Below are 27,462 nucleotides of genomic sequence, written 5' to 3'. Positions count from 1 at the left end.
GGTTGTGTTAAAGTTGAACACTCATTTTTCTCTGTTTTTTTGTTCAGACTGGAGCTGGCAAAACATACACCATGGGAACAGGATTTGATGTTAACATCATCGAGGAAGAACAGGGTATTATTTCTCGTGCTGTCAAACATCTTTTCAAGAGTATTGAAGAAAAAAAACACACAGCAATTAAAAGTGGGCTTCCTCCTCCAGATTTTAAAGTGAATGCCCAATTCTTAGAGGTAATAATCTAAATGTGCCATTATTTCCTTTTAAATCTTGTCATTAAGGCTGTAAGTACTTTTGATTTTATACTGTTGGCTTCTAGTACAGTGCCTTGTATATAGTCCTCAATAAATGTTGTTTGAGTAAATTAACATTAGATAATAGGTAATAAGTATTCCTTACTTTTAGGCAATAATGTTGGCATTGATAAACACTTGTCCAGTGTCCGTAGAGTAAAAGCACAATTAAAATTGTTTATTTCAGAACCTGTGTGATCAAGAGCTAAAGATAAATTACTGTTGTAATTTAGACAACCTCACAAAGTGCTGGGAACTCAGCAACTAAGACCAAAAAGGAGGGGGAAAATGTGAGATATAATAGGATTGAGGATGTAGCACTAATCTGGCTGAAGAAGCTTATATCCTGGTCAGGTTTGGATTAATTTAGGGCAGTCTTGTCTGCCGGGAGGGACATGACCATAAGAGAACATCTAGGATTTGAGCAATATTGCAGCTAGGTGGAGGATGGCATAATTCTGGGGTTTTTGGTCCAAAGTATATTCTAGTCTAGATCACCTGATCTATAAGTTAGTCATTTTGGTCATTGATGAAACATATTATTCAGCATTATTTACCACAAAATAGAAAACTTAAATTAATTAATATTAGTTTTCTTACTGCTGGTTTTAATGGACTTCCTCATTTAGTAAAAACCAAGGAGAATTTAGCTATGTGTTTCTACCAAAAAAAGGAAGATAAGTGATGGGAAAAGAAAAGAAACAATGTTCTTCCCTCTTCCTTTTCACCTTCCAAAATTTTGTTAGGCATTGTGGTTTTAAAGCATATCGTTAAAAAAAGGTGTATGTATACTGTCTTCTAAGGAGGTAGCTGGATTTTGTCAGCCACTATTGATACAGAAACACTAATATTGTTGCTGACCTGGCAAACTTGCTGAATGTTAATTTTTAAACACATTAAAAAGGGTTGTAGGCAATAGGAAATAAAATATTTTTAGCTCAAGTAGTAAAAATTCTTAAAATATTCTCAAAACTTAAAATTTATCTATATTGGGCACAGCTTTCTTAGGGTTTGCTTGTATTTTGTAGGTATTTAGCTAACCTCTTGCAAAGGATTAGTAGATCATTTTAGCTAGCTCTAACGCATTAGCCACAATTAAATCATTTACTGTTTTTACTCTTACAAATAAATCCAGCATTTACTTATATTTATAATAATAGTTGCCTCATTCATTTTCATGTGTTATTTTAAAGAAATATGTATCATTTTAAAGAACTTTTAAAATGTTTGAAAGATACACATTGTATGTGTTATGAAAACTATCAGGCAATTTCTGCTAACATTAACCTTCTACTTTTTCTTTTTGATAGCTCTATAATGAAGAAGTCCTTGACTTATTTGATACCACTCGTGATATTGATGCAAAAAATAAAAAATCAAATATAAGAATTCATGAAGATTCAACTGGAGGAATTTATACTGTGGGCGTCACAACACGTACTGTGAATACAGAATCAGAGGTGACATTTATGGTGTAGTTAAAATAGAGCATAGCTAGCTTTATTTAAATAGCTTTGCTGATAGTCTGCTTAAGATCAAGATAGGAAATTTTGTCTCCTTAAGCATAACATGGAGTTAAAATCTTGTCTTCTTTCCTCATATTTTTAATCAAGATACTGTTATAAAAATGTCAGAGTTATGATAAAGTCAGTACATTTATCATAACATCAAAAGAACCTAAGGTGTATATGCATAGTTTTCTTTCACAGCTAGAGAAAGAGAAATAGACGATTGATGGTGAGGGATGAGACCGCAGTCCTTTTGTACTTTTTACTGTAGCATATAGGACTATATCATGGCTCCTAAAAGGAGACTGCTAAGAAAAATTACAAACAAAAATTTCAACAGAAAATTCAGAAGAGCCTGAGTAATTCAAGTTATTGCTCAGTTTGTACCAAACTGTTTTACTGTAACAGTTTTGGAATGGGAGCTGCAAATGTCAGCAAATGGCAAACAATAGAATCTCAGTGTTTTCTTCTATTTAAAAAATAATACACTATTATATTGAGAAGTTCAGCGCAAAAAGTGACTGTAACTAAACTAATAATGTGAAAATCCACGTCTTTTACGTCCCTTAACATGGTGGATTTTAGCCAGACTTTTTAGTCTGGATTTTAGTTCAGACTTTGGATTGCGTAATATCTTGTTCAAATATTATTCAAGGCCGGGCGTGGTGGCTCACGCCTGTAATCCTAGCACTCTGGGAGGCCGAGGCGGGTGGATTGCTCAAGGTCAGGAGTTCGAGACCAGCCTGAGCAAGACCCCGTCTCTACTAAAAAAAATGGAAAGACATTATATGGACAACTAAAAATCTATATAGAAAAAAAAAAAAATTAGCCGGGCATAGTGGCGCATGCCTGTAGTCCCAGCTACTCGGGAGGCTGAGGCAGTAGGATCGCTTAAGCCGAGGAGTCTGAGGTTGCTGTGAGCTAAGCTGACGCCACGGCACTCACTCTAGCCTGGGCAACAAAGTGAGACTCTGTCTCAACAAAAAAAAAAAAAAAAAAAAAAAAAAACAACAAATATTATTCAAGTAAAATCCTTCTTTCTTCCCCTTTTCTAGATGATGCAGTGTTTGAAGTTGGGTGCTTTATCTCGGACCACTGCTAGTACCCAGATGAACGTTCAGAGCTCTCGTTCACATGCCATTTTTACCATTCATGTGTGTCAAACCAGAGTGTGTCCCCAAATAGACGCTGTGAGTTATTCGTTCTAATTTCTTCAGACTTTCAGTCTTTATCTCCCTAAAGCCACATGAATCCTAGGAGAATATATTTGAACCAAATTCAATCTGTTTAATCATTCCTTTTCCTAATTTCCTTTTCTGATCTTATTTAAGTTGAAGCTGTCCAACCATGTAAGATTTTGAAATAAAAAACTGGATCTATGTCTGCAAAACCAGAAAGCATGTTGTGGCCATTTAGTGATGAATATAGTCATCTTAGACACTTTGCTTTTGAGGAGTATATGCTATCGCTTTTCCTTCATCAACAAAAGCAGAGCTTCAGTTGATAACAACAGCTGGGTTCTGACTTTCTAGCTTCTTTCTGACTTTAAGTTTTTAATTGCCAGAAAACATTTTTATATTTGTTTATTCGGCTGTGTGCCTGTTTCTTTGGCTGTGCCTATATATGTACATGGGATAAGGGCAAGGGGGGTTTGGAGGATATTTAGTGTCATATTAATAAAGCATTTTATATTATTTTCCCTAATCTCAGGAAAATGCAACTGATAATAAGATGATTTCTGAATCATCACAGATGAATGAATTTGAAACTCTGACTGCGAAGTTCCATTTTGTTGATCTGGCAGGATCAGAAAGACTGAAGCGTACTGGAGCTACAGGCGAGAGGGCAAAAGAAGGCATTTCTATCAACTGTGGACTTGTAAGACTAAGTCTTTGTGCTGGGAATATATGAGAACTTTTCTAGTGTCCTTTTCTCTTTTGTGATATGTTAATACCCAAATGGAAATCCTTCATGCACTGAACTGAGGAATGAAAGTTGCAGTAAACTCATTAGTAATGCATTGAATCTCTGATCTCACATTAGAGGCTCCTTCTTTTCCTTTTTTTTTTTTTTTTTTTTGAGACGGGGTCTCTGTTGCCTGGGTTAGAGTGCAGTGACCTCATCATCGCTCACTGCATCCTCAAACTCCTGGGCTCAAATGATCCTCCTGCCTCAGCCTCCCAAGTAGCTGGGCCTACAGGCATGTGCTATCATGCCCGGCTAATTTTTTCTATTTTTTTGTAGAGTGGGGGTTTCACTCTTGCTCAGATCAGTCTCAAACTTCTGGCCTCAAACAATCCTTCTGCCTCAGTCTCCCGAGGCTTTTTTTTTTTTTTTTTAACATTGCAGGTTTTCTTTATGTGTGCAAGTTTAGTTGGATTAAATTTTATGATATGTGCAGAAAATTATATGTTATTATAATAATAAAATAATTATTATAATTATTTGAAAATTATTTCTACATTTAATAATATACTGTCAAAATCAACATTTAATATTAAGTATTTCATGACTTTTTGCTAACATTTTATGACAGTCATTTTGTTGACTTTGGGAATTATAATAAAATTTTTTGGTAATGATTTTTCAAATAGATTTTTTTTCTAGGCTATGTTAGGAATTAACTTTAATACCATGCCACCTAGTGGTATTTTGATTAGAAAACTCCTTACGATTGAGTTAGTGTAAAGCTTCTGTTATATGGAAGAAAATGTTTTAGAGCATATTTTTGTATAATGTATATTTCCTTATTGTCTTCCTTATAAAATTGGACACTTGTACCTGCATAAAAGTAATAACATTCCTAAATTTCTGTGATGCCGATAGCATCAGAGTGTGTGGTGTCTGCTTTGCTTTCCTCCCACCCTGGAGCTGGGGTCAAATATGTAGTACTTTTTTATCACTTCCCAGTATTTGCTCCTGTATGATTGTGACCTTTCTGTGGGGGAATTAGCCATGGCCGATTACAGAGAGCCAGACTTTCCAACTCCAATACCCACCTTGATGCTCCCGCCATAGGGTTGGATATTGTGTAAAAGGGCTGTGACCTGGATCCTGGACTTTGTGTACTGTTTTGAATTTTTTAGGAGATAAAATCATGATGGTATTTACATTTGTGCTGTCAGGAAAAGAAAAAAGCCATTGCTCATGTTGAAACACATCTAGTAGAGTTTCAGTGTGGCCAGCGCCACAGGCTGCAGGCCTCTCTGGAAAAGGGGGATTAAGACACAATGTGGTATTGGTGCTACTCCCTGAATGATCTGCTGGCCCTAACAGAGACGTGGTTATAGATGTTTGCATTACTAAAGGCTAGTGTAACCAATAATTTGGATAATACTTATCCTACTGGTGCTAGTTTCCTGACAGTAAGAAAAACAGTAGGGTGGCAGGAGGAATGACTAAAGAGTTCTGTACTTTAACTTAACTTTTAAAAAAATTGGACGCTTAGCACATAGTTTCATTGTATTTCTAAGGACAGCTATACTTGTATAGGAATACCCTGTTCAGAGAAATTATACTGATATTTTTATTGTGATTAAAGGAGATTTTGTTTTCCTGTAAGGGAACTATATCGTAATAAGAAAGTTTCATGGAACTGTTAAACTAACTAAACATTTTATCTCTTCATTGAGTTGAGGAGAAGAATTTGCAACCTGAATTGACAGTTTTCTGGGGACACAACCTGATGCTTTGATAATTCCAGGGATAGTTAGAAGTTGTCAATCCTATAATATTTCTATTTATAAAGAAAATCTCTGAATGGAAGTTTAAGTATTAGTGAGTTACGTGTATATATGTAGTACTAAATTTTGAGTGGTATCAGTCACAAGTGTAAAATGAAACCAAACACAAATGTTTTCAATTCTGTTATGTCTCCATATTATTTCCTATGAGCTTATGTTATTTGAAAGTGTTATAATTAGTAACTTTGTATCATTTTGCTCTCTTTTTTTCTCTTTTAGTTGGCACTTGGCAATGTAATAAGTGCCTTGGGAGACAAGAGCAAGAGGGCCACCCATGTCCCCTATAGAGATTCTAAGCTGACAAGGCTACTACAGGATTCCCTTGGGGGGAATAGGTATGCATAAATGATTACCCTCTATCCTGAGTTTTGATTATTTATTATTTTTGACATAAGCTTGTATGGTGATTTATAAGAACCACTTTTATTATAAAGCAAATTAATGGGATGAGGGACTAGTATTTATTCTGTTGATATTAAGTACCTAAAATGTGCAAGTCATTTTGTGTGTTGTTATTTCACATAATCCTTATAGCATCCCTTGAGATAGATTTTATTATTCCCATTTTATAGATAAGGAATTTGAAATCCAGAGAGGTTAAGTAATTTATTCAAGGTCAGTTAGCTTGTATGTGAAGTGTACAGTATGTGCTCTTTCTACCATACCATAGTTTCTGCTTAGAGTGCTTAGCACAGAGTAGATACCAAATTTTTGTTAAAAAAATAATTGCTGTTTTCTAAGTAATTTCAAAACAACTCAAATATTATTGATCCCTTTTTACAGTCTTCTAAAAATTAAAACTTTTTTTTATATGTGGAACCTTTTTTTAATGGCAACTGAAATGAAATATAGACTGCTGTTATTAACTTTGCTAATATCACTGATATTCTTCCTTTTCCATACTTATTGTTCTGATATGTTTCATCAGCTAAACACATCCTTTTGGTAATATATTCCTCTCTATAAACATCAACATGTTGGCTTTACAAGTGGAAACAATTTTAGCACTTAAATTCATTCATAGCACAATTCAATAAGTTACAGACAACCACAGTGAATCTATTTTACATTGTTTTGAATAGTCTAACAAATCATGTTTACTGAAAAGATCATTAGATGCTGTACAATGATCTGGTAATTAAATTTGCAAACTTCCTTTTTGAACAACTATTATTCAAAGAATTTTGGATAATATTAAATCTATTTAAGTTTAAAATCAGTTTGGTTTAGAAATAAAGTTTTGTTTTATAGAATTTAAGTTTCATTTTTATGTTTCTTCCTTTTACGTAATATTGACATTTGTCTTAACTCACATTTCTTCCAGCATATCCTATGTATGGATGCAATTTTGCTTCCATTATTGCTTATTTCTTAGTTCTGTTCTTTATTTTCAGTTTGATCTTCAATATCTATCCATCTTATTATAACAGAACAAAAAAATTTTTTTAAACCAAATGTAAATTTTTTTCAGGTTTTCTAAATTACACCTTTTTCCTATATTTACATCTTAATTATGAAACAAAGCAGAGATGATAAACACCTTCCCCTTACAAATTTAAATACTTTTGAATACTTCAAAACTTTTCAAAGTTTGCTTGCCTTGTAAGCAGTCTAAGATATTTTCACTGTGGGTCTTGAATTCCTGTTGAGTTTTAGACAGGCTACAGCTACATACACTCAGATGTTCGTCACCTATTTCCTTAATGGGTGGTAACCCCTCAGACCCTCAGAGGAGACGACCCCTTCTAATTCCATCCTAGTGTGCCTCAATTCCTGCTTAAATTTTTAGGATTGCACTCTTAGTTCAAAAGTGTTATACTTTGTATAAGCCTTGGAGTGCAAAATATCTTTATTTTTTGAAGTTTATACAAATTAAACTTAAGAAAAATTAGATCAAAGATATTTTTGAAAATAAGTTATGCACATAATTCAGTGTTTTTTTTTTAACAAAGCTAGCTTTTTAATACATTTATAATATTAAATAAAACATTATTGCAAGTTTATAGCAAAAATTCTGGAAAATACAGAGGACTATAAAGCATGAATAAAAATCAGTTATATTTCTATTATTATTACCTGGAAGTAACTACTGTTAACATGGTGATGTATTTCCTTCCAAGTGTATTATATAATATGACTTAATTTGTAAGATATATAATATATAACATAACAGTATGTTTAAATCATGTAGTTTCCTTTGAAACAGAATTGTAGTTTTTATGTGAACTTTAAAAATAAACAGCTTAAATGTTTTCTTTGAGTTTTTCAAAAATGGAATCCTTCTTGAAATTTGTACCTTTGGAGTTTTGTTTAATATGTGACCTTTTTTCCTATGTAGTTGATCTTAGCTAGCTCCTCTCATTCCTAACTTTCACCATTCTCCTTAAGCCCTTGATCCCAGTGCTTCTCAAAATATTTGTGAAGGGCGAGTCTCTCCTCTTTTCCCAGTTTGTGGTGGATATTGGGCATGACTGTACTCAGCGTGCCCCATTTGTGACTCACCACATGAGTTTGAAAACACTTGAGCTGGTCTACTCTAGTCAATGAGATGAGTTCATTGATTACAGGAACTTCAAATGTTGCAAAAGTTTCTAAAGTGCTACTTACTCTCAATTTCTGCGCTGCTTCAAAAATTTTTTCGTAAGGAGGTGAGAAATAAATGTATGTGCTTATACTTTCTCCAAGTATTATGGGCCAAAGAAGGCTAATATAAATTCATTCTCCCCAATTTTACCTGAGTAATAAATTATTTACAGACTGGCACTAGACTGGAGACCATGCTTCGAGATGCCCTGTTCTCTAGTCAGTATGCATACGCCTCTCTCTTATTGATTACCGTATCTTCCTCATCAAAAGAGAGAGCTAGAGAGGCAGGAATTACTTAACTTTCTGACCTCAATAAATATTATATACACATGACATATACCACAAACAACTATTAATATTAATACCTAATATAGTCCAAATATTGTATTATATGTTTAGAAGTGCATTCATGAATAAAACTTGATAATCCCTGCCCTCTAGGAATTTAGGGTCTCAGAGTTAGTGTCTATAACATTTTAATATAATAATAATAACATAATGAATACAAAAGAGATATGCAAAGGGCATGAGGAAGTAGAAAGGGTACAGCCAAACTGCAGGTTGGATTCTTGGACTAGATGATACCTTAGTTGAATCTTGAATAATAGTAAGAGTAGCGGTAAGTAAGAATGAGCAAGAGTTGGCCGGGCGCGGTGGCTCACGTCTGTAATCCTAGCACTCTGGGAGGCCGAGGTGGGCGGATCGTTTGAGCTCAGGAGTTCGAGACCAGCCTGAGCAAGAGCGAGACCCCATCTCTACTAAAAATAGAAAGAAATTATATGGACAGCTAAAAATATATATAGAAAAAATTAGCCGGGCATGGTGGTGCATGCCTGTAGTCCCAGCTACTCGGGAGGCTGAGACAGGAGGATCCCTTGAGCTCAGGAGTTTGAGGTTGCTGTGAGCTAGGCTGACGCCACGGCACTCACTCTAGCCTGGGCAACAGAGTGAGACTCTGTCTCAAAAAAAAAAAAAAAAAGAATGAGCAAGAGTTGGTAAAGGGAAAAAGGTGTAGAATGGAATCCCTTTAAAAAGGATCACTATGAGTGCTGGGTTGAGATTATTATGGGGAGGTGGAAGCAGGAGACTATTTAGGGGCCTAAAATTAGTATTTATAGGCATTGATTTTCTGCCAGGGTAGGTAAATTAACTCCTTAATTGCAGTTCCTATACATTTTTAGTTAGTTTGTGAGTACCTATTAGAATCTTCATGTTTGCTTCATTGACAAACATAATAGCTGGGACATACTAAGCATTTCACTGACCTTTGCTTTGGTTGGTAAAGCAAGTTATCATGACTATAAAGTAATGTTTCTAAAGTAATATTTTCCATTTTTCCTGTGTAATCTGGCCAGAAACTGGAACTCTGATCATTCAGTCACAAATGATGTCTTACACTGTGAAATATAAGGATATGCTAAATATTCTTATTTGGATGTCATTGGGTTTTGTGTAAAATTCCTTGCTGACATCAAAAGCCAATATACAAGTGGCTAAGTAAAAGGAAGAAAATTTTAAAACACTGAAAAAATTAGTAAATAATGAAAGAAATGATTTTTGATCTTTAATTTATCATATTGTAGTTAATTTTAGAATTACTGTGTGCACTGATTAAAAAATGTTTTGAAAAGAGATGAGAAATAAATGTTCTTGACTTTCTAAGGTATTATGGGTCACAGAAGGATAATATAAACTCATTGTCCCCAATTTTACCTAAGCAAAGGAAATATTTTTCTATAAGATAGTCTTAAAGCACAGGAGCTTTTAAATTTGCTTTTGTTTTTAAGTACGTAGCGTAATTCTTTGGTATCTTGAAGAGAAGATATTATTCAAATGGCAGGAATTTAAAAATGATTATTTCAGTGTTTTATTTGCTTTTATCTGAAGCCTATTATTATTTGTAACTTTCAGCCAAACAATCATGATAGCATGTGTCAGCCCTTCAGACAGAGATTTTATGGAAACATTAAACACCTTGAAATATGCCAATCGAGCTAGAAATATCAAGAACAAGGTGATGGTCAATCAGGACAGAGCCAGCCAGCAAATCAATGCACTCCGTAGTGAGATCACACGACTTCAGATGGAGCTCATGGAGTACAAAACAGTAAGCTAATGGGTTTGACTTTGCATTTTGTGACATCTAAATCTGGCATGTTATGAACACAATGATGCCTTTTTGTAATGGCTTGCACATACGTATCTCTGGAGTCTTTTGGTTGTCAGGGGGCCTCCTTCATTTCAGAGGTAGGATACTCTGGTCTTCCTCGTGGGTTGTCTTTAATGTTAATGTTCAATCTAACCTAACCATCTGCTTGTTCAAAAGGCTTCCTACCCAATCCCTATCTTTACTAACAAATGCACTGTGGAGGGTTGTAGCAGAGGGGAAAGGATCTCTTTTGCCTTGGGGTTGGTAAGCTAAAATGGCTCTTGGTTGTAAGATTGCAGAGTCCTGGAGTATCTTTAAACAAAACTCTGTGTATTTAAGGCTCCTCAACCAACGAGGAAATATTTTCCTTGTCTAGGGTAAAAGAATAATTGACGAGGAGGGTGTGGAAAGCATCAATGACATGTTTCATGAGAATGCTATGCTACAGACTGAAAATAATAACCTGCGTGTAAGAATTAAAGCCATGCAAGAGACAGTTGATGCATTGAGGACCAGAATCACACAGCTTGTTAGTGATCAGGCCAACCAAGTTCTTGCCAGAGCAGGTATGTGTGAGGGTGGGATGAGTGAGGGATTAACTTCTGGAGGGCAGGGAACATTCTTTGTGTTTGTTAATTACCTAGAATAGTTGATGTGGAAATACTAATCTGTATACAATCTGTGGTTTTATGTTAAATACCTAATTTTAGAAAATAATAAATCTTTACATAAACAAAATGTGCCCTTTGTGTTATATTATCTTATGGTCTGCTCATGTAATTAAGGGTAGAAAATTTCTGTAAGAATTGTGTTTTAAAGAATAATTGTTTTGTTTCCAAACTTTGTTTTTTCTCCTTTGTTTTGTTTGAAGTCATGAAGGAAACTTTTTATTTCATATTTTTTCTTGCAGGTGAAGGAAATGAGGAGATTAGTAATATGATTCACAGTTATATCAAAGAAATCGAAGATCTCAGGTATAGTTCATGATCTGTAACATACAATGCACATGTTTGTTTTTGGTTTTGCAATGTTGTAATATTTCTGTTTGTTGGGCTTATTGTTCGGCAACTATTTGTGGTGATATTTCAGCCTTTTGGTCAGGTTAACTTTAGGAGACTAGGCACTTGCCTTTCCTATAATGTCATATTCCAAGCTACTTTCCTCCCTTTTCTTCCTGTATTGTCTTCCTGTATTATCCTTCTACTTTTATTGTTATACCCCTCACTGGGTGCTTATCTAACCTGACATATAGGATAGGCATAATTGATGTTGATGAAGTTATCTTTGGTGCCTTTCCTCCCTGTGCCTCTTCCAATTCTTCAGCTTTTCTTATGTGTGAATTGTTGCATCCCTACCAATTTGCCTGCTTCTCTCTGGTACATCCATTCATACTTCATGCAACATGCCAGACATGCTCACTAGATGCCAGCATCATGCCATGGGCTGGGGGCAAGCTTGATGTAAACAAAGAGTTCACAGTGTAGGTGGGGCAACATACATAAACAGTCACATGTAGTAAATGGAATGACAGAATTTAATTAAAGGAATGCCCATGCCTGGTGTGGGAATGTGGAGGAGACCACTGAACCTAGACTGGGGGAATAGGGATGAGAAAGAAAGTCAGGTCAGTAATATTTTCAGGTTCTATGGTTTGCCCTGACAGCTCGGCTATTTTGTTTGAAGTAAAACTCCAGCCACCCCTGTGGGGAAGCATCTAAGCAGTTTAAATCTCACTTCTGCTACCCATTTGTGGAAAATAACCAAGTGAGAGGAGATCATCTTTCACAGTTGCCCTAATACTTCCCCGTCTTATATCTGTGTTCTCTTTCCCTCTCTTTTTCTGACTATTCTAGACTGTGACAAGTACAGTCTCCATTGCTCCTGGCTCCACAAGGCACACTGGATCCCATAAATGTTTCAAAAAGTGAAAACAAATGAGAAGACACCCTGATGTGGCGATAGATAAAGTTTTTCAAGTATAACTTTTATTCTGTGCCTGTTACATATATATACATACACACACACACACACACAAACCTTTTCTCATGCATCACTTTTTTGACAGAGATCTTTGGGGCATTGCATCCTGGTTCTGCTCAGCAGCCAACCTGGACTTGCAGTTTCTACCCTGTTTTGGCAGTACTCTTCCCCACCTACTGCCAAAAATTTGTTATCTGATCAATCTTTCCTCATTTTGTTGACCATTTCTTTACCATACCTTGAGACACAACCGATGTCTCTATTTTTTAATTCCTGAAGATCCTCTTCCTGCTCCTAAGTGCTTCTCTTTATCTTTTATTTCCTGGGCACTTGCCAATTGTTAATGCTGATTGCCTGTTGTGGTTCATGTGCTCTGTTTCTTTTCCTCCACCTGGTTGTTCTAAGAGTGTACCTAGGCTTGTTCTCACTGTTGGACAAATGTCTTGACTAGTGTCATTATTTCCTAGAAAACTACTTGAATCATTTCCACTGTGTCTAATGGCTAAAAGCAGCATCTAATATCTTCCTTCTTCGAGGTCTTAAGACCATTCCTTAAGCCATTTAGAGAGAAGAGATGACTCATATGCCCCGAGTTCAATCATTGATCAAATCTTTCCTGATGTAGGTTAATACCTTGTTCCAGATTCCCAACTTTTCTTTGATGGTTCTTTAATCAGGCATGTCCCATCCCTGGGGATTAGTCTTCTAGAATCTCAGTACTATAATTTACATATGGGATAATCATAAATGAACCTTGAATTCAAACTGGATTACAGGGATTGAAATTTAAGCTTCTATTTATTAATAAGGTGTGTGACCTTGGACAAGTTACCTAACGTCTCTGATCTTTACTTTGTCCATCTATATGAATGAGATAATACCTGCTGATCTCACAGAGTTCTTAGGGGGCTCAAATAAAAAATAGGACATAAAAGTTCTTAAATCGAAAGGTATTGTAAAGGTCAAAAGTGTTATTATTATTTAGGTTCAAGTTCTCATGTTCTGTTTTTACCTGCTAAATCCTACTTCACTCTATATTTCTTTCAAAAGTTGATCTTAGGAAGACATTTATTTGCAGCTCTTTAAACTTAATGCAAATTTATGTTGAAGTATTTCCACATAGGAATATTTCTATTTTAAGTCTTATTATTCTAATTATAAAATAATACTGGTTACCTTTTAATAAATTTACATGTCATATTATTTGTGAAATAATAATCATTATTTAATTAATCCTTGTATTTTTAGGCATCCAAATTTTTGTAGAAACTTAAAAATATAGGAAAGTATAAAAAGGGAAAATTAAAATCATCCATATTCTCACCATTTCAAGAAGTGGTGTTAACATTTTGGTCTATCTCTTCAATATTTTTTCGATGCATACTTAAACACAATTGACATCAGAGTATGTATGTTGCTTTGCTATTTATTCTTTGAAATGTGGTATTATATTATGAGCATTTTTCAGTGTTAAATATTTTTCTAAAATGATTTCTGCATGGTTCCATATAGCACTATCTTGTGGTTGTAATTGATTTATTTAATCCTCTACTGTTAGATATTTACATTGTTTTCAACTTTTTGATAAGAACAGTATATTCTTATCAAATATTTGTTAAATGCAATATCAGTCAGGTGAGTTTTAAATTCATTATATCATTGATTCTCATGACAATCTAGGGAGTATATATTTTCATCCCCATTGTACAGAGGGAAGAGTGGGGGCTTTTAGAGACTAATGGCTCAAAATCCAATGAGTGACAGCTGAGATGCAAGCCCTCAGTCTGCTCTTTCCTGAGGAAGTCTGTGCCTTTCTCCTCATGCTTCACATCTTAGTCTCCTATTAAATGAAATGCAGGCAGCAACAAGTGGTTGGGTGAATGAGTGCGGAGAAAGAGAAAGAGAGGCTGAAAGAGAGAGATCCTCTCCCTACAGCCCATACAAAAAGCAGGTTCGGCTAATGTAGCCTGGAGTTCATGGAGGTGATTCCTAAAGATTTCAGCCTTTATCAGCAGCAGGATTGAAGAAGCATTGGATATGCTCCTACCAAATGCAAACTTTTAATATCACATATTATATAATACTAAGAGAGCCACTTAATATATAGGTCATCATTGTTAACTGATTTATTATATTTTCATTCATTCTTAGCATTCATTATTATGTACTCAGGTTTAGTGTTAGAAATTGAAAATGTAGAAAAGTACAAAATATTTTTTGTACTTTTCTATTGTTTTATAATCATGAATTTTGACTTTGAGTTTTATAGTTCAGCTGAGTTTTTATACTTAGGCTGCCTTCTCCATTTAAAAAAAGTGAGAGCGTTATATTCAGAATTTTTCCTAAAATAAATATGAAGTCATTTAATTAACCTAGAAATTTATACACAGCTATTTAACTATTTTAAAAGACTGTAATTGTTCTGCTCACATATGACATCAGATATAGAAAAAAAAATCATTAAAGAATATGTGGGACATTGACCTGAAAACACATATTCACTGATTTATGTATACTCTGTTTCAAGCTGGTGTCAAGATTATCATGAATAGTTTTGGTAGACAATGAAAAAACACTGAGCTGACTGTGCTTTCCAGAGCTTAGTGGTTCCAAATAATCTATCTTTTTTTTTTCTTTGAAATATTTGAACATATGGCAAACATCCTTAGTAATATATAATAGTATGGAGACAGAGATAAGTAGTATTTTCTTCTTAAGATCTGTCTCAGTCACTGTTATGCCAAATTAACCTTGGCACAGGTTCGATAATTGAGTTGAAGTAGATAATTGTATTCTTGATGGTTTAAATAAAATAGAAGTAAAGGGATTGGCCTAAAGGACTCTCTGAATCCCTTTTAGTCTCAAGAGTCCAGGCTCTTTTAGGATTTCATCATTCGGTGTTTTCACATGCTACTATCAGTACATTATTCTCCTGTCATTATTAGGACAGGCTTGAGCAAACAAAAGAATGTTTTCAATTATCACACTCAGGTTTCCTTGGCGATATCATCTTTTCCCACGCCGTATTCAGGAGCCAAAAGTCTGTCAGCCAGTTTGGGGCAAATTTGACTAACTCTTCCTTGGAAAGTTTTGGAAGTGCTATTATTGTGTGATGAATGTGCAGCTGAAACTAAGGGGAGCATGCTGCTTGGATATTTTAAGTTTAAATAATGGCTTTACAAAGCCAGGACAACTGGTGCCCACTGGCCAGCATTCAAGTAACCAAATTACCACTGGCATCTGAAGATATGGAATTCTTTTGAGCACTAAGAGTGTGATTTCAAATTTGTAATTATTCAATCAGGGAATTAAAAAAGGTTCTAAACATTAATGTTTGTAAACACATTTATTTTTTTTTTTAAAAACCTATCTTGTAGTAATGTTGAAATGTATTTTGGAAAACTTTTTAGTGTGCAAAACAACTCATTTAAAATGTTCCAGATTTATTTGTAGAGCAGTCAAATTCATAGAGACAGAAAGTAGAATGGTAGTTACCAGTGGCAGAGGTAGAGGGGTTAAGGGGGAATTAGTGTTTAATGGGTCCAGAGTTTCAGCATGAGAAGATGAACAAGTTCTGGAGGTGGATGGTGGTGATGTTTGCACAACAGTATAGATTTGCTTAATGCTGCAAAACTGTACACTTAGAAATGATAGGGTGATCAATTTTATTTTATGTATCTTTTACCACAATAAAAGAATGCTTCCTATTTAAATATATTTTTATTTGCTAGGGCAAAGTTATTAGAAAGTGAAGCGGTGAATGAGAACCTTCGAAAAAACTTGACAAGAGCCACAGCAAGATCACCATATTTCGGTGGATCATCAACTTTCTCTCCTACCATACTATCCTCAGACAAAGAAACCATTGAAATTATAGATTTAGCAAAGAAAGATTTAGAGAAGCTGAAAAGGAAAGAAAAGAAGAAGAAAAAAAGGTAATATTATAAAATCACTGTTTTATGAATCCCTATTTTTCTTTTCAGGGTATTTTAATTTGTAATTACAATGAGTATACATAGTCACATAAGTATGTTAATACACAAAATAAATCATTATATTAGCTGACAATTGCAACTATATACTTTTTAATGATGTACCTCTACTTATATGTAAGAAAAATAAGTTTAATTGTAATAATATGGTAATGAATTTTATTTAGACCATGACAAGGTAAAATTAGTATTAGAAATTATTTTATTATTTCTTCAAATAGCTGCTTTTGCATTCCATTTATCTTGCTTTTCTGCAAAGCTTGCCTGTACCATTACAACTCAGTGTTTTCATTTTTTCCCCTCCATTTTCTAATGCAACTAAGTAGTCTCATGGATATGCTAATTCCTGACTAAATTAGTTTAACTAAAGGCTAAACTAATCCATCACAATGTCATTTAATATCATTTGGTCTCTTAAGTATTTTCTGCAGGGCTTCCAATTTAATTATGTGAAAGTTATTCATGCTATTTCAGGCTTTCTGAGTCTTCCGACAAGGAGTTACTCAGCTTTTCACCACTGTTCTGGGCTTTCATTTCCTTGCATCCTGATAATAGCTCCTTCTGAAATCAACTGGATGCAAAGAAGAGGAAGAAAATAAAAATTTGACCACTTGTAATATGTGAGTGGTTAAATACTCATAAATTCTTTACATGTTTACACATTGACTCTATGGTGCAGTCAAATTCAGATTACTTACTGAGAATATATTTTGAACATGCCAAGCAAATTAAATTTAAGCATTTTTGGCTAGATATTCAAAAGGAGACAAAGCCATCTTAGTGGCCACGTGGTTTGTTACAGGGGTAATATTTTGTATAATAATTGCTGACATTTAGTCAACCTGCTGCTTTGTTCAGTTTATTTAGAAATTTATTTGGGCAACCAGGCATTTCTTTCTTGATCAGTCAGTTGATCAAAGTCGGAGAAAGTTAAAATTCTCCAAATTAACTCTGCTTTGTGTTCTTGAGCTAAAAAAGAATAATTAAAATAATTAAAACAAGGAGTTACACATTTATGGTTTGGAGGCATTGCAAATGAAATTGCATTTTTGAGATATTAACGTCTTAATAGGTGTTTTTCATGGATGACTGATTATGGCAGCATTAAGAAATGTATAATGATTAGCTCTCCCCTTATGGAGGGCAATTAAAACTGAAATAATGATCATAGGATTATTGAAACTAGTGTTACCCAACATACTGCTTGAATGAACACCAGACTTTTGCACATGACTTCTCATTTGCTTGTAAAATCCAATTCTGTGGTTAGTCCAAATGTCAAATGGTGTGACTTGTCTAGGTGGTTTGTGTTCATGAATAATAAGTAAATATAAGCAAGGGTTATTTTTCAAGGTCATAGCTGATTCTGCTCTTTTCTTTTGAAGTAAATCTGGAGATATTGCCTTAATCAGCTATTGAGTATGAATAATGAAAAATAAATAGGGATTCCAATAGAAATCTAGGCTGTTTTTTCTACATTTTTATAGTAGCGATAGGTACCCCAAATTAATACCTCTGATTCAGGTTATTTTTGTGATAATGCATAGCAATAAAGGAAAAATGCTCTATTAAGATTTTTTTTCTTGTTGCTTTATTATAGAACTCATATCCATGGAAGATAAACAAAATTTAAGTAAAACAGCAGTTATTTCAAAGTGAAAAATTGTGACTAATTTAATGATTATGGTAGTTGTAATAATTATTAAGTTAAAAATAATAGTAGATGTTAATACAATACTAATAAGAACTCACCAAACAACTGAATTTAAATACAAAAACCTAAGTGAAGAAAATAAGTTATTTCCTAACAAAAGGTGATATTATTGGAGATAAAATATTTGTAAGAAAAAATAACATGCTAGATAAGAAGTGAAGGATAGCATAGAATGAGAAAAACAAATTGATCCTTCCTAAAAATTAATACTCCTATAGAGGGCTTCATAAAAAAAAATTTAAAGCATTTTTTCACATGCATGCTATAGTGTATCTCGTAAAACTGACACCTACAAAATTTGTGAACCTAGAAAATATTTATAAAAAAACTATAAAAGTCTTTAGAGCCAGTTTATGAATTTATATCACTATATATAAAAATTTATAGAAATTAATAGTATTTGTCTTGCCACACTATAATCAAATATTGTTTTGGATTAAAAAATGGAAACCAATCCTATTTTACTCTGTTTGATAAGACATTTCATATATCATATTTAGATCCTAATAATTTTTAGTGGTATGTAATATACATTTTTATTTTAAAAGTGTAGATAAGCTCTCATTTTAGCCAAAGGATTTGCTACAAGTTGAAACAAACAATAAACCTAGAAATGTTTAAAATGACAGCAGCCTTAGTCTTGCATGGGAGCTCCTTGGAGATGATAGCTCCTGTTTGGATATATTGATTCTGGTCAAGTTGCATTACAGGCTTCATGTTTATCTATTTTATTTATCAGGGAGGGCATTGCAAAATTTAGGTTTTGCAGTTGCAAAATTGGGCCTTACCTTTACACATACAGTAAGTTCAATTAAAAATTACTTGCTTGGAAACTTGAACTAATTTTTCTCTAATAAGTGTTATTAATACATGATGTTCCGATTTCCCAACTCATTTACATGAAATGATTTCTGCTCATTTCATAGTGTGGTGAGAACAATTCAGAAGGCAGTAAGAAAAGACAAAAAAGGGGAGAAAAACCTTCTTTCCTTCTCATGTGAGTAGGCCAGTCTTTGGGGAAAAAATATGAATTTCTGCTGTAGCCATTCATTCTTACTGATCTTCCTTTCTCTCCGTGCTGCCTGGATTCATTCCACCCTTATGCAGTCCAGTTCTCATGTAATTTTGCTCTACCCCGAAGTGCCCCCAATTATAAAATTATCTACTTTCTTCTTTTATCTCCTTAAATTCAAACTCAGGAGCAAAGCTATCTAACTATAGGAATTCATACCAGTAGAAATGACTGATAATCAATAAGCTTCCTTACTAGTGATGTTTGTAATTTTGAAAGAAGGATACATTAATCCAAATGGTGAAATTTTAGGCAGCATAATCTAATGAAGAAAAAAAAAATCAAGCAGAGTAAGAAAGATGTTTTCTTTACCCTCATGTGGCTGAGAGTTTCTAAAACCTGTCTGGGGCTTGCCTGACCTTTGGGTTCAGCTCTCCTAAGCTGTCCTGCCTCTCTTAGCTGCTTCCTTTCCTTCCCCCAGAACTCTAAAATTCTTTAGAAGCTCCATGTCTTCCAATTTACTTTGTGTTGTTGATTTTTGATTGTAGTGGCTTCAAGGCCTCTGACACTCTAAGAGTTGGTAGGAGACTGACAGTTGGGTCATTTTTATGTCAGAAGCTGCATTTGTGCTCAGGGAGGATGTCACAAATCCCATTTTACTTGAAAGTTTTGATCAGAACTACAACCAATAGCTCACATGTGGGGTTTTAAGGTTTGCTCTTTTATCTTTTTGTGCTTATTTTCTGTAGAGCTGTAAAATAATTCAAAGGTGTAGATAGTGAGAAAAAAGGGGACCATCAAGGATCACAGATGTCCAATTAACCAGGTTATCTGCTTCTGAAAAATTGAATAAACTATGTTGCCTTTTAGTTATACAAATGTTAGAATGGTTGGCAAGACGTCATTCTCTCTCTCTGTCTCTCTCTTGCTCTCATTCTCACTCTCTATTATAGAAGAAGCATTGTAGGGGAACTAAATGAAATAAAAACTGAACTCCTGTAAGTTATGGAGAAGTGTCTGATTATTAGTTTACTTCTCTGTCCCTCTGTTGTCTTTTTGAATGATTGATCACAATGTTTTTTAATATTGCAAGTGGGAAGGCATCTAAAATTTACCTACTTATTAGCTCATGTTAACTATACTTTTTAATGTAGCTCTCTTATATAAGATAAACAAAAATTCTTTGTATTGAAATTAGAAAATTTGGGCTCTTCACCAGGGAACGATTCCTCTGAGCCATTGTAGCTCATTATTAGTAGTATAAGCCTAGATTAGACATACATTTTTTTGTGTATATGGATAAAGAAAATTTACCATTCACAATTAAGTCCCATAATTTTGGATATCTAGCTTTAAATGACTTGCAATATAACAAACTTCCTCATTCATCAGACTGCACTGTATTTGTATTTAGTGGTGTTGGGTTGAAACTCCAGAAGCACACAGATTTCTTAGGAAATGGCTTAACTTTCCTTTTTATAATCATTATACTGGACCATTTTATCCCTGGTGAATATTACCCTGTAGAATTTTTTTCTCAGAAAGATTGCTAGTCTTATCTTGTAAAAACAGTATATAAGTTGATTGTGAAAAACAATCACAGACCAAAAAATGAAAATCACATGTGAGCACACATGTTAAAAAATCAGAATGAGAAGAACTGGCTTGATGAAATAATTCATACATCTGACTCAATCTCTTTATTTTAAAATATTGATCATTCTGAAAAACATTTTTGGAATTCTGGGCAGAAGTGTGCCATATCAAGATTGTCATATGCTTAACCAGAGCCTAGCACATCTGTCTTTTGTCTACATGACAAATATTGGTATACAGTACATTCCATTGAGTAAAGATCCTTATGTTTGTGTATTGAATTTTTTAAAATTATATTTGAAAGCCTTTAGCTACATATTTATGGCATTTCTTATATGTTTCTATTTAAAAAACAATCTTACTAATGGAAAGTACTACATTACCCACCCAGCCCCGCCCCCTTTTTTTTTTTTTGCCACTTTTGCCTTAGATATGCCTGCTTGGTAGTTAGTTTATAATAACTAGTAAACTCTTTAATCCCAATATTATGAGATTTTATTTCCAATTAATAAAATTACAGTTTTTCACTGATATCATAACAACCATATTCATTTGCCTGTAATACCATTTCATGTATGATTTTGAATTTTTTTTTAGATTTAGTGATGTTCACATGTAGTATATTAAAGCAGAAAACAAGTTTTTAAAAGTAGTATCCTAGTATGTAGTATTAGTGATATTTTCATGTTATGGTATAAAGGCATTACTTTGTGAAGTTCTTTTAATGATGCCATAAAAATGTTTTCTGTAAAGGTTTAAAAGGAAAAGGGTATCATTGAAACTGAGCTCTTGTTTTGGGAGAGGGAAGCTGAGGAAATTGATCCATTTCAGACTAAAAAAGCAATAGCATTCAAGCATTCCTAATACTTATCAACTTATATAAATTGAGACTATACATGTTACTGCTGAATAATTTCAACTGATAGTCTATGTACTCTTCTTAGATATAATGCTGCTTGATTTTCTACTCACTTTTTATTCATGCAAAATGTATTGCCTTTTTACTATGTATTGTCCTTTGATGATATCTTTTAAAATTTATTTTAAAGTCTTCAAGCTCATGTATCATTTTTACCTTCTTATCACTTTCGCTTTTTACTGTCTGATTTGTCCTTCATTGGCTTGGCCTTCCAATACTGTGCCTCGTGGTTTTGAAGGCTACAGAAACTTGAGGAAAGCAATCGAGAAGAAAGAAGGTTGGAATATTTCCCAGGTTTTTTATTAAAATGTCATTTAAATACTTAGTTGCCATTCACAAGGAAATGTGTTATAGAATTATATAGATTGTTTCAGACTAGATAAACTGGGTGCTCCTGAAAGTAATGATGATTTTATAAAAATAACAAAAACACTGTAACGAATCTTTAAAAAGTATTTTTTAAAGAATAAAGCCTTCACTAGATACATGAATTAAAATTCAGGCAGTTTCATGTGATTTCAGAATAAACTATCATAATTTTGAGAATGACTTACTTTTTTTAGGCTAAAAATAACCCCCCCCCAAACCCCACCATTTGGTTTATTCAAAAAAAAAAGAAAAAGAAAAAAGCAATTCTGTGTCTTTCAGAAACTTGTGAGCAGAGTAGGAATTGACATTTTGTTGCAGCACTTGCTAAGTCATGGGTGGGCCTCTCTCTCCTTGTCTTCTTTATTTGGTGTAATCTTTATTGAAAGCAATGTTAAAATGGCAACAAAGCAAAAGGAAACTGTGGCCTTACTACAGATAAGATTTACAAGGCATTGTTAAGGATGACATAGAAAAACAATTTTTGCTTTTATTAATAAAATGTATTTGAAGTGGACATCAAAATCAGGTAGTCTCTTTTTTTTCATTAGAAACTTGAGCAAAATTTAGAAGCATATTTGTGAACTCTATATAATAAAAATTTGGATTTTACTGATTCAGAATTATGATTATTTAACCAAAGATCAAGTGGTATTTTGCTTCTTACCAGAACTTTTCTCCATAGATTTTCCTAAACAAGTCTCCAGGTTATGTAGTCAAAATGATTAAGAAAATAAAATGGTTTCAAAATAACATTTAACTATTTTAGAAGCCCAACTTTAGAAATTCATCTCTTACTTAAAATAAGAACTTGAGAACTTATGGTATGCAAGTAGTTAAACAAATACCTTACTGTAAATATATCTTAAAGCTTAAAAATTTTATTTTCTTTAAATTGTTTTATAATTTATACTCCATAATTATATTCTGTATGTTATATAGTATTCTAAGGTTTCTATATTTATATTCTATAAGTCTATAACTTCTTTAAAGTATTCTATACTTAGATATAATTCTAATTGTAGGTCACAATAGATCTCAACTAATCAATATATTCAGAACAATCTGCTTATTATTGGACCTAACTTAAGGCATTACAATTGTGAAATTTCTTCTATTTTGAAAGGTCAAAATAAGATTCATCATGAAAGTTGTGCATAGAAGCATTTTACCACCTTAAAATAGTCATGTCCTTTATATGTATTTAGTGAAGAGTGTTTACTTCCAACCTTACGTGATCCTCAAAAAATAGCAAAAGCAGAGCAGTTTTGGTGGTCCTAGGATAGTGCTTCTCAGCACTAGATGTGCATACAAATCTCCTGGGGATTTTGATAAAATGCAGATTCTGGTTAAGTAGGGCTGAGATTGGAGCATGTGATTCTGTGTATCTAAGAAGCTCCCAGGTGATGCAGATTCTTCTGGTGTGTGAACTGAACTTTGAGAGCAATTTTCTACAACACTGGTCTGGGAGTCAGGACACTTGTTTTTATTCCCCTTGAGTGGATTAACTTCTCCAGGCCACAGTTTCTTTTTTGTTTGTCGAATGAAGGGGTTAATTGCTACTGTTCCTCCTAGCTCCCAAGATTCTGATTCTTTATAAAGCGCAAATTTAAATATCTTCCACTGCTGCTTAGAAAGTTATTTTAGGTATCAATTTGCCTCAGTTTATCAAGGAAAACGTGATTATTTGAGGTATAGTAATTATAAGTATCAATTTGTATTTTAAAAGCATAAGCCTGAACAGTGATTTGTAAAGGTAAATGAATAATGTAAAGTTATGACTGCTGATTTTTCTGCATCAGAAGTGGCTTGAAAAACTTATATGAATTAATTTAGTATACAAGTGAAAGATATCATTTGTTAAGCTGGATATTAGTGACTTAGAGGGAACAGGAGGATGTGTCAAGTTAGGTGTTTGGATAAGATGGTCATAAACTAGAGTAAAAGGACGTTTGGTTGGAACTTGAAGTAATGAAGGAACCAACAATAATGAAAACTGTGTATTGCGACAGTCACAGGTGAGAAAGGAGACTGCACAGGGAGGGAATAGAGAGACCTGATGAGAGACATCCTCCTTACACAGTCTCCTCTCCTGGCCCTCAACCTGGGGTCTACATCTTGAGTATAGCACTGTTTGGATGCCTAGTGCTGGGCTTTTAATGTGATTGGATGAAGGAGGAATTTCTTTCTAGATTTCCAGCTTGATGGTGGAAAATCAGCAGTCCTAGTATTTATAAGCAATGAAGAGAGACATTCAGTATATAATGTACATTTATTTCTTGCTTATCATACAGATTCTTTGTAGGTGGTTCCTAGTTTTCTTTAAGTTCATTTTCCTCTAACAAAATTATTTCACAACACTTTTGGGATCCTGTTACAATTTACTTGATTCCTGTCAAGACTGTTTTAGTGGTCCTCCTATTTGTACTTTCTTCTCACTCCAGAGATATACTGTCATCCACTCACCTTTATGCATCTTTCAAACCATACCATTCTGCTCCAACATAACTGGGGCATGAAATGCATAGACATGTTCAAACACAGAGATTGCACAGTCCCCGGGATTGATTTATTTAACAAATCCTTACCACACATTTATTGTGTGCCAGGCCCTGGGTACCAGAGATGTAATAGTGAACCAGACAGACAAGATCTCTGCCCTTATGAGGCTTACACTCTAGTGGGGAAGACAGACGCTAAGTAAATAATCACATAAATAAACATAAAAGTAAAAACTCTGAAAAGTGTTTACAAGGCAAAGTATTTATGTTCATATTGTTCTGAGTATGAAAATATCTGTGAGAATAGGAACCTGGAGTTCAACATTAAAGTTAAGTAATTAATAGGGCCTATATGAGCTTATATATTTAGCCTAGAAGCTAAAAATAAATCTATGTATTAGGGCAATTATTTAATATACCAGAATATATGAAAGAAATGATAGCTGCTCTTAAGCTAATCTGATAAAATTTGTAGGCACTTTCTAGGGGAATTTTACTTGAAGAATATTGCCTTGAGTATTCTTTTTATTCTTCATGATTTTGATGTGTTACTGTAGCACAAAAAGAAATCTTCCACATCTAGATTCATTTAAAGTTCACTTTCTTAATATTATTTAGCTTGATTAAATGTATGAGTCCAGTGAACAGAAGTACAACTTTGGGGCATAGTTGATCATGGTTGCCAAACCCAAAGGGATCAGAGTGATTTGGATGTGCAAAAACTTTGCTCACTAATAGTCTTCTATCCTCTCAGGTCATGAGGGCTGAATTAGCTACCCTGACGTCAGAGTGCAATTATGGCTGTAGGTACTAGAATACTGCACAGGAGGGCTTCCAATTATATCTTGTTAATGTTATAACCTACCCTGAAATTTCCTATTCAATTGAAGGGCAGCCTGAACTTCAGACAGTTTTGGTATGCAAAGACCCCTTCTGTGAGACCATAATGAGAAATAGCTCTGGGCTGTAGGGATGGCCTCAGAAAAAAAGAGCCTATGCTACTACCAGAAGGAGATCTGAACATTCTGATGGATGTAGCCAGTGTAGACAAACTTACTGCAGGCAGATTTATTCTAGTTCTTTAAATTTACTCTTAAATTTATTAGGACATCAACGAAAATGTAGTTTTTATATCTTTGTATTTATAGGGGAAAAGTTATATGTATTCAGATGAGAAAACAAAAATGTTTTGATTTACTTTAATTTAAAGTGTCTTATATTCTAGTTAATTGGCTCTTACTGTGACTAGTTCTCAGCTTTATCCTCAGATCTCATGCTTCAGGGTATAACATATGCCTCAGCATTTCTAGAAAATAATATTTTCTCCAATGATATAAATCATTACACTATTAGTTAAAAGGTGATTTCTATTTTTCTCTGAAGCATCAGACAGGATAGCTTTGTTCAATCAAGTGACCAACTTTTAAAGTTTGTTTTCACAAATAATTGTATGGTTTTTAAAAATCTGAGAGAAAAAAAGTGAACAATTTTCTTTTCTACTTTAACGTTTTACCCTTATGTTCCTTTTTTTAGCGTGGCTGGTAAAGAAGATAATACAGACACTGACCAGGAGAAGAAAGAAGAAAAGGATATTTCAGAAAGAGAAAACAATGAATTAGAAGTGGTAAGTATGGAAAAATGAACTTGTAAGTTTTAGTCACTGGATTAGGTTGTCCTTGGTTGCTGATAACTGTACTAACTTATGTGTAGAAAAGGGAAATGGTTGTCATGCATCCAATTTAATGTTTCCTTGAGGACTTCTTCAGAAATATTGGCAACTCTCAATCTCATGTATTGTGAAAGCATTGTGTGTGTGTGTGTGTGTGTGTGTGTGTGTGGTGGGGGAGATATTCTCATACTGTGAGAGATGAAATACTTTTTGATTTATGCCAGAATCATTATGTAGTAACCTTAAAATCTTGGGATAATTTTTGCATTGAGGAAAAGTAAAATTGCTGTGCTTCTGTACTTTGTATTCCAGCAGGCTCTCTTAATGAAGTAATCGGTTTGCTTTGTCGATATTGTCTTATTAATGGTCACAAATCACATTTTAGGAAGAGAATCAAGAAGTGAGTGATCATGAGGATGAGGAAGAGGAGGAGGAGGAGGAGGAGGAAAATGACATTGAAGGGGGTGAAAGCTCTGATGAATCAGATTCCGAATCAGATGAAAAAGGTACTTGCCCTTTAACAAGGGCAAAAATTCATTTTGGGAAGTTGTTTAAATCATGACAGAGAGCTTTTAACGTTCTCCATTTCATCCTTCCTGAAAGCAGCTTTTATGACTTCTGACCTAGGCTGATGTGCTAAACCAATGAAGAGTTCCTTCCCTTATTGGATTTAGTCATTGTGTGATTTCCATTCTTATTTAGTACAAATAGTGTTTCTTGTCCTTGACCAAAGGTGAACATTCTTTATCTTGTTCACCTTTTCAGTTTTTGGTTTATCCAGGAAATATTTCTAATAGCTGCCAACTGAATAAAAATACCTGGGTGAAGATCATGTTATTTTTGTCTTGCTTGAAAGCTAGAATTATGGTATTTTGGCATCTATTCTCAGTAATTTTATTTTCTTCTTTTATAAATAGCCAATTATCAAGCAGACTTAGCAAACATTACTTGTGAAATTGCAATTAAGCAGAAGCTGATTGATGAACTAGAAAATAGCCAGAAAAGACTGCAGACGCTGAAAAAACAATATGAAGAGAAGCTAATGATGCTGCAACATAAAATCCGGGATACTCAACTTGAAAGAGACCAGGTGCTTCAAAACTTAGGTAAGAGTTATATTTAATTCAAATGAAAGTTCAAACTAGATCATCAAAATGGGTTTTTATCTTCTTCCTTTAGAAGAAAAAAAATCAGAAGCTACATTAAATTTTTTTTTTCTGTTTGTTTTTTTTGCAAGTCAAAGTCTGTGCCTTTTATTTAAAAATGGTATATAAACTGTAAGGATTTTCTGGGCACATTAAATGTTAATTTGTCTCATGTTATATAGTGTTATTTATTTTGTTTTATAATACTGATAATCTGTTTAGGCTATTTAATTATTTTATCCAAAGTTGTAGTTAATTGTTTTAGTGTCTGATTTATGCTGGGGACATTTTT

The 27,462-nt window shown here is 33.8% G+C and overlaps 1 protein-coding gene across 10 annotated transcripts in view; it reads left to right on the top strand.

Annotated features, from left to right (window-relative positions):
• Window positions 1–27,462, top strand: part of KIF21A (kinesin family member 21A) — a 135,412-nt gene that overhangs the window by 69,442 nt on the left and 38,508 nt on the right. For 7 of the 10 annotated variants that reach the window (XM_069491336.1, XM_069491335.1, XM_069491332.1 and 4 more), the window contains exons 3-14: window positions 48–230; window positions 1,601–1,750; window positions 2,854–2,988; window positions 3,509–3,676; window positions 5,761–5,876; window positions 10,039–10,234; window positions 10,653–10,842; window positions 11,187–11,250; window positions 15,988–16,191; window positions 25,890–25,980; window positions 26,411–26,531; window positions 26,943–27,131. In XM_069491336.1, coding sequence (XP_069347437.1) covers window positions 48–230; window positions 1,601–1,750; window positions 2,854–2,988; window positions 3,509–3,676; window positions 5,761–5,876; window positions 10,039–10,234; window positions 10,653–10,842; window positions 11,187–11,250; window positions 15,988–16,191; window positions 25,890–25,980; window positions 26,411–26,531; window positions 26,943–27,131 — 1,807 coding nt within the window. Of the gene's footprint in view, window positions 1–47; window positions 231–1,600; window positions 1,751–2,853; window positions 2,989–3,508; window positions 3,677–5,760; window positions 5,877–10,038; window positions 10,235–10,652; window positions 10,843–11,186; window positions 11,251–15,987; window positions 16,192–21,727; window positions 21,767–25,889; window positions 25,981–26,410; window positions 26,532–26,942; window positions 27,132–27,462 lie in introns of all 10 variants that reach the window. The other 3 variants (XM_069491330.1, XM_069491329.1, XM_069491328.1) reach the window with 1 other exon arrangement.

Source organism: Eulemur rufifrons, chromosome 16, assembly GCF_041146395.1.
Source record: "Eulemur rufifrons isolate Redbay chromosome 16, OSU_ERuf_1, whole genome shotgun sequence".
Lineage (NCBI taxonomy): Eukaryota > Metazoa > Chordata > Mammalia > Primates > Lemuridae > Eulemur > Eulemur rufifrons.
Note: the sequence above shows the minus strand (reverse complement) of the source record. Positions and strands in the feature narration are given on the sequence as shown.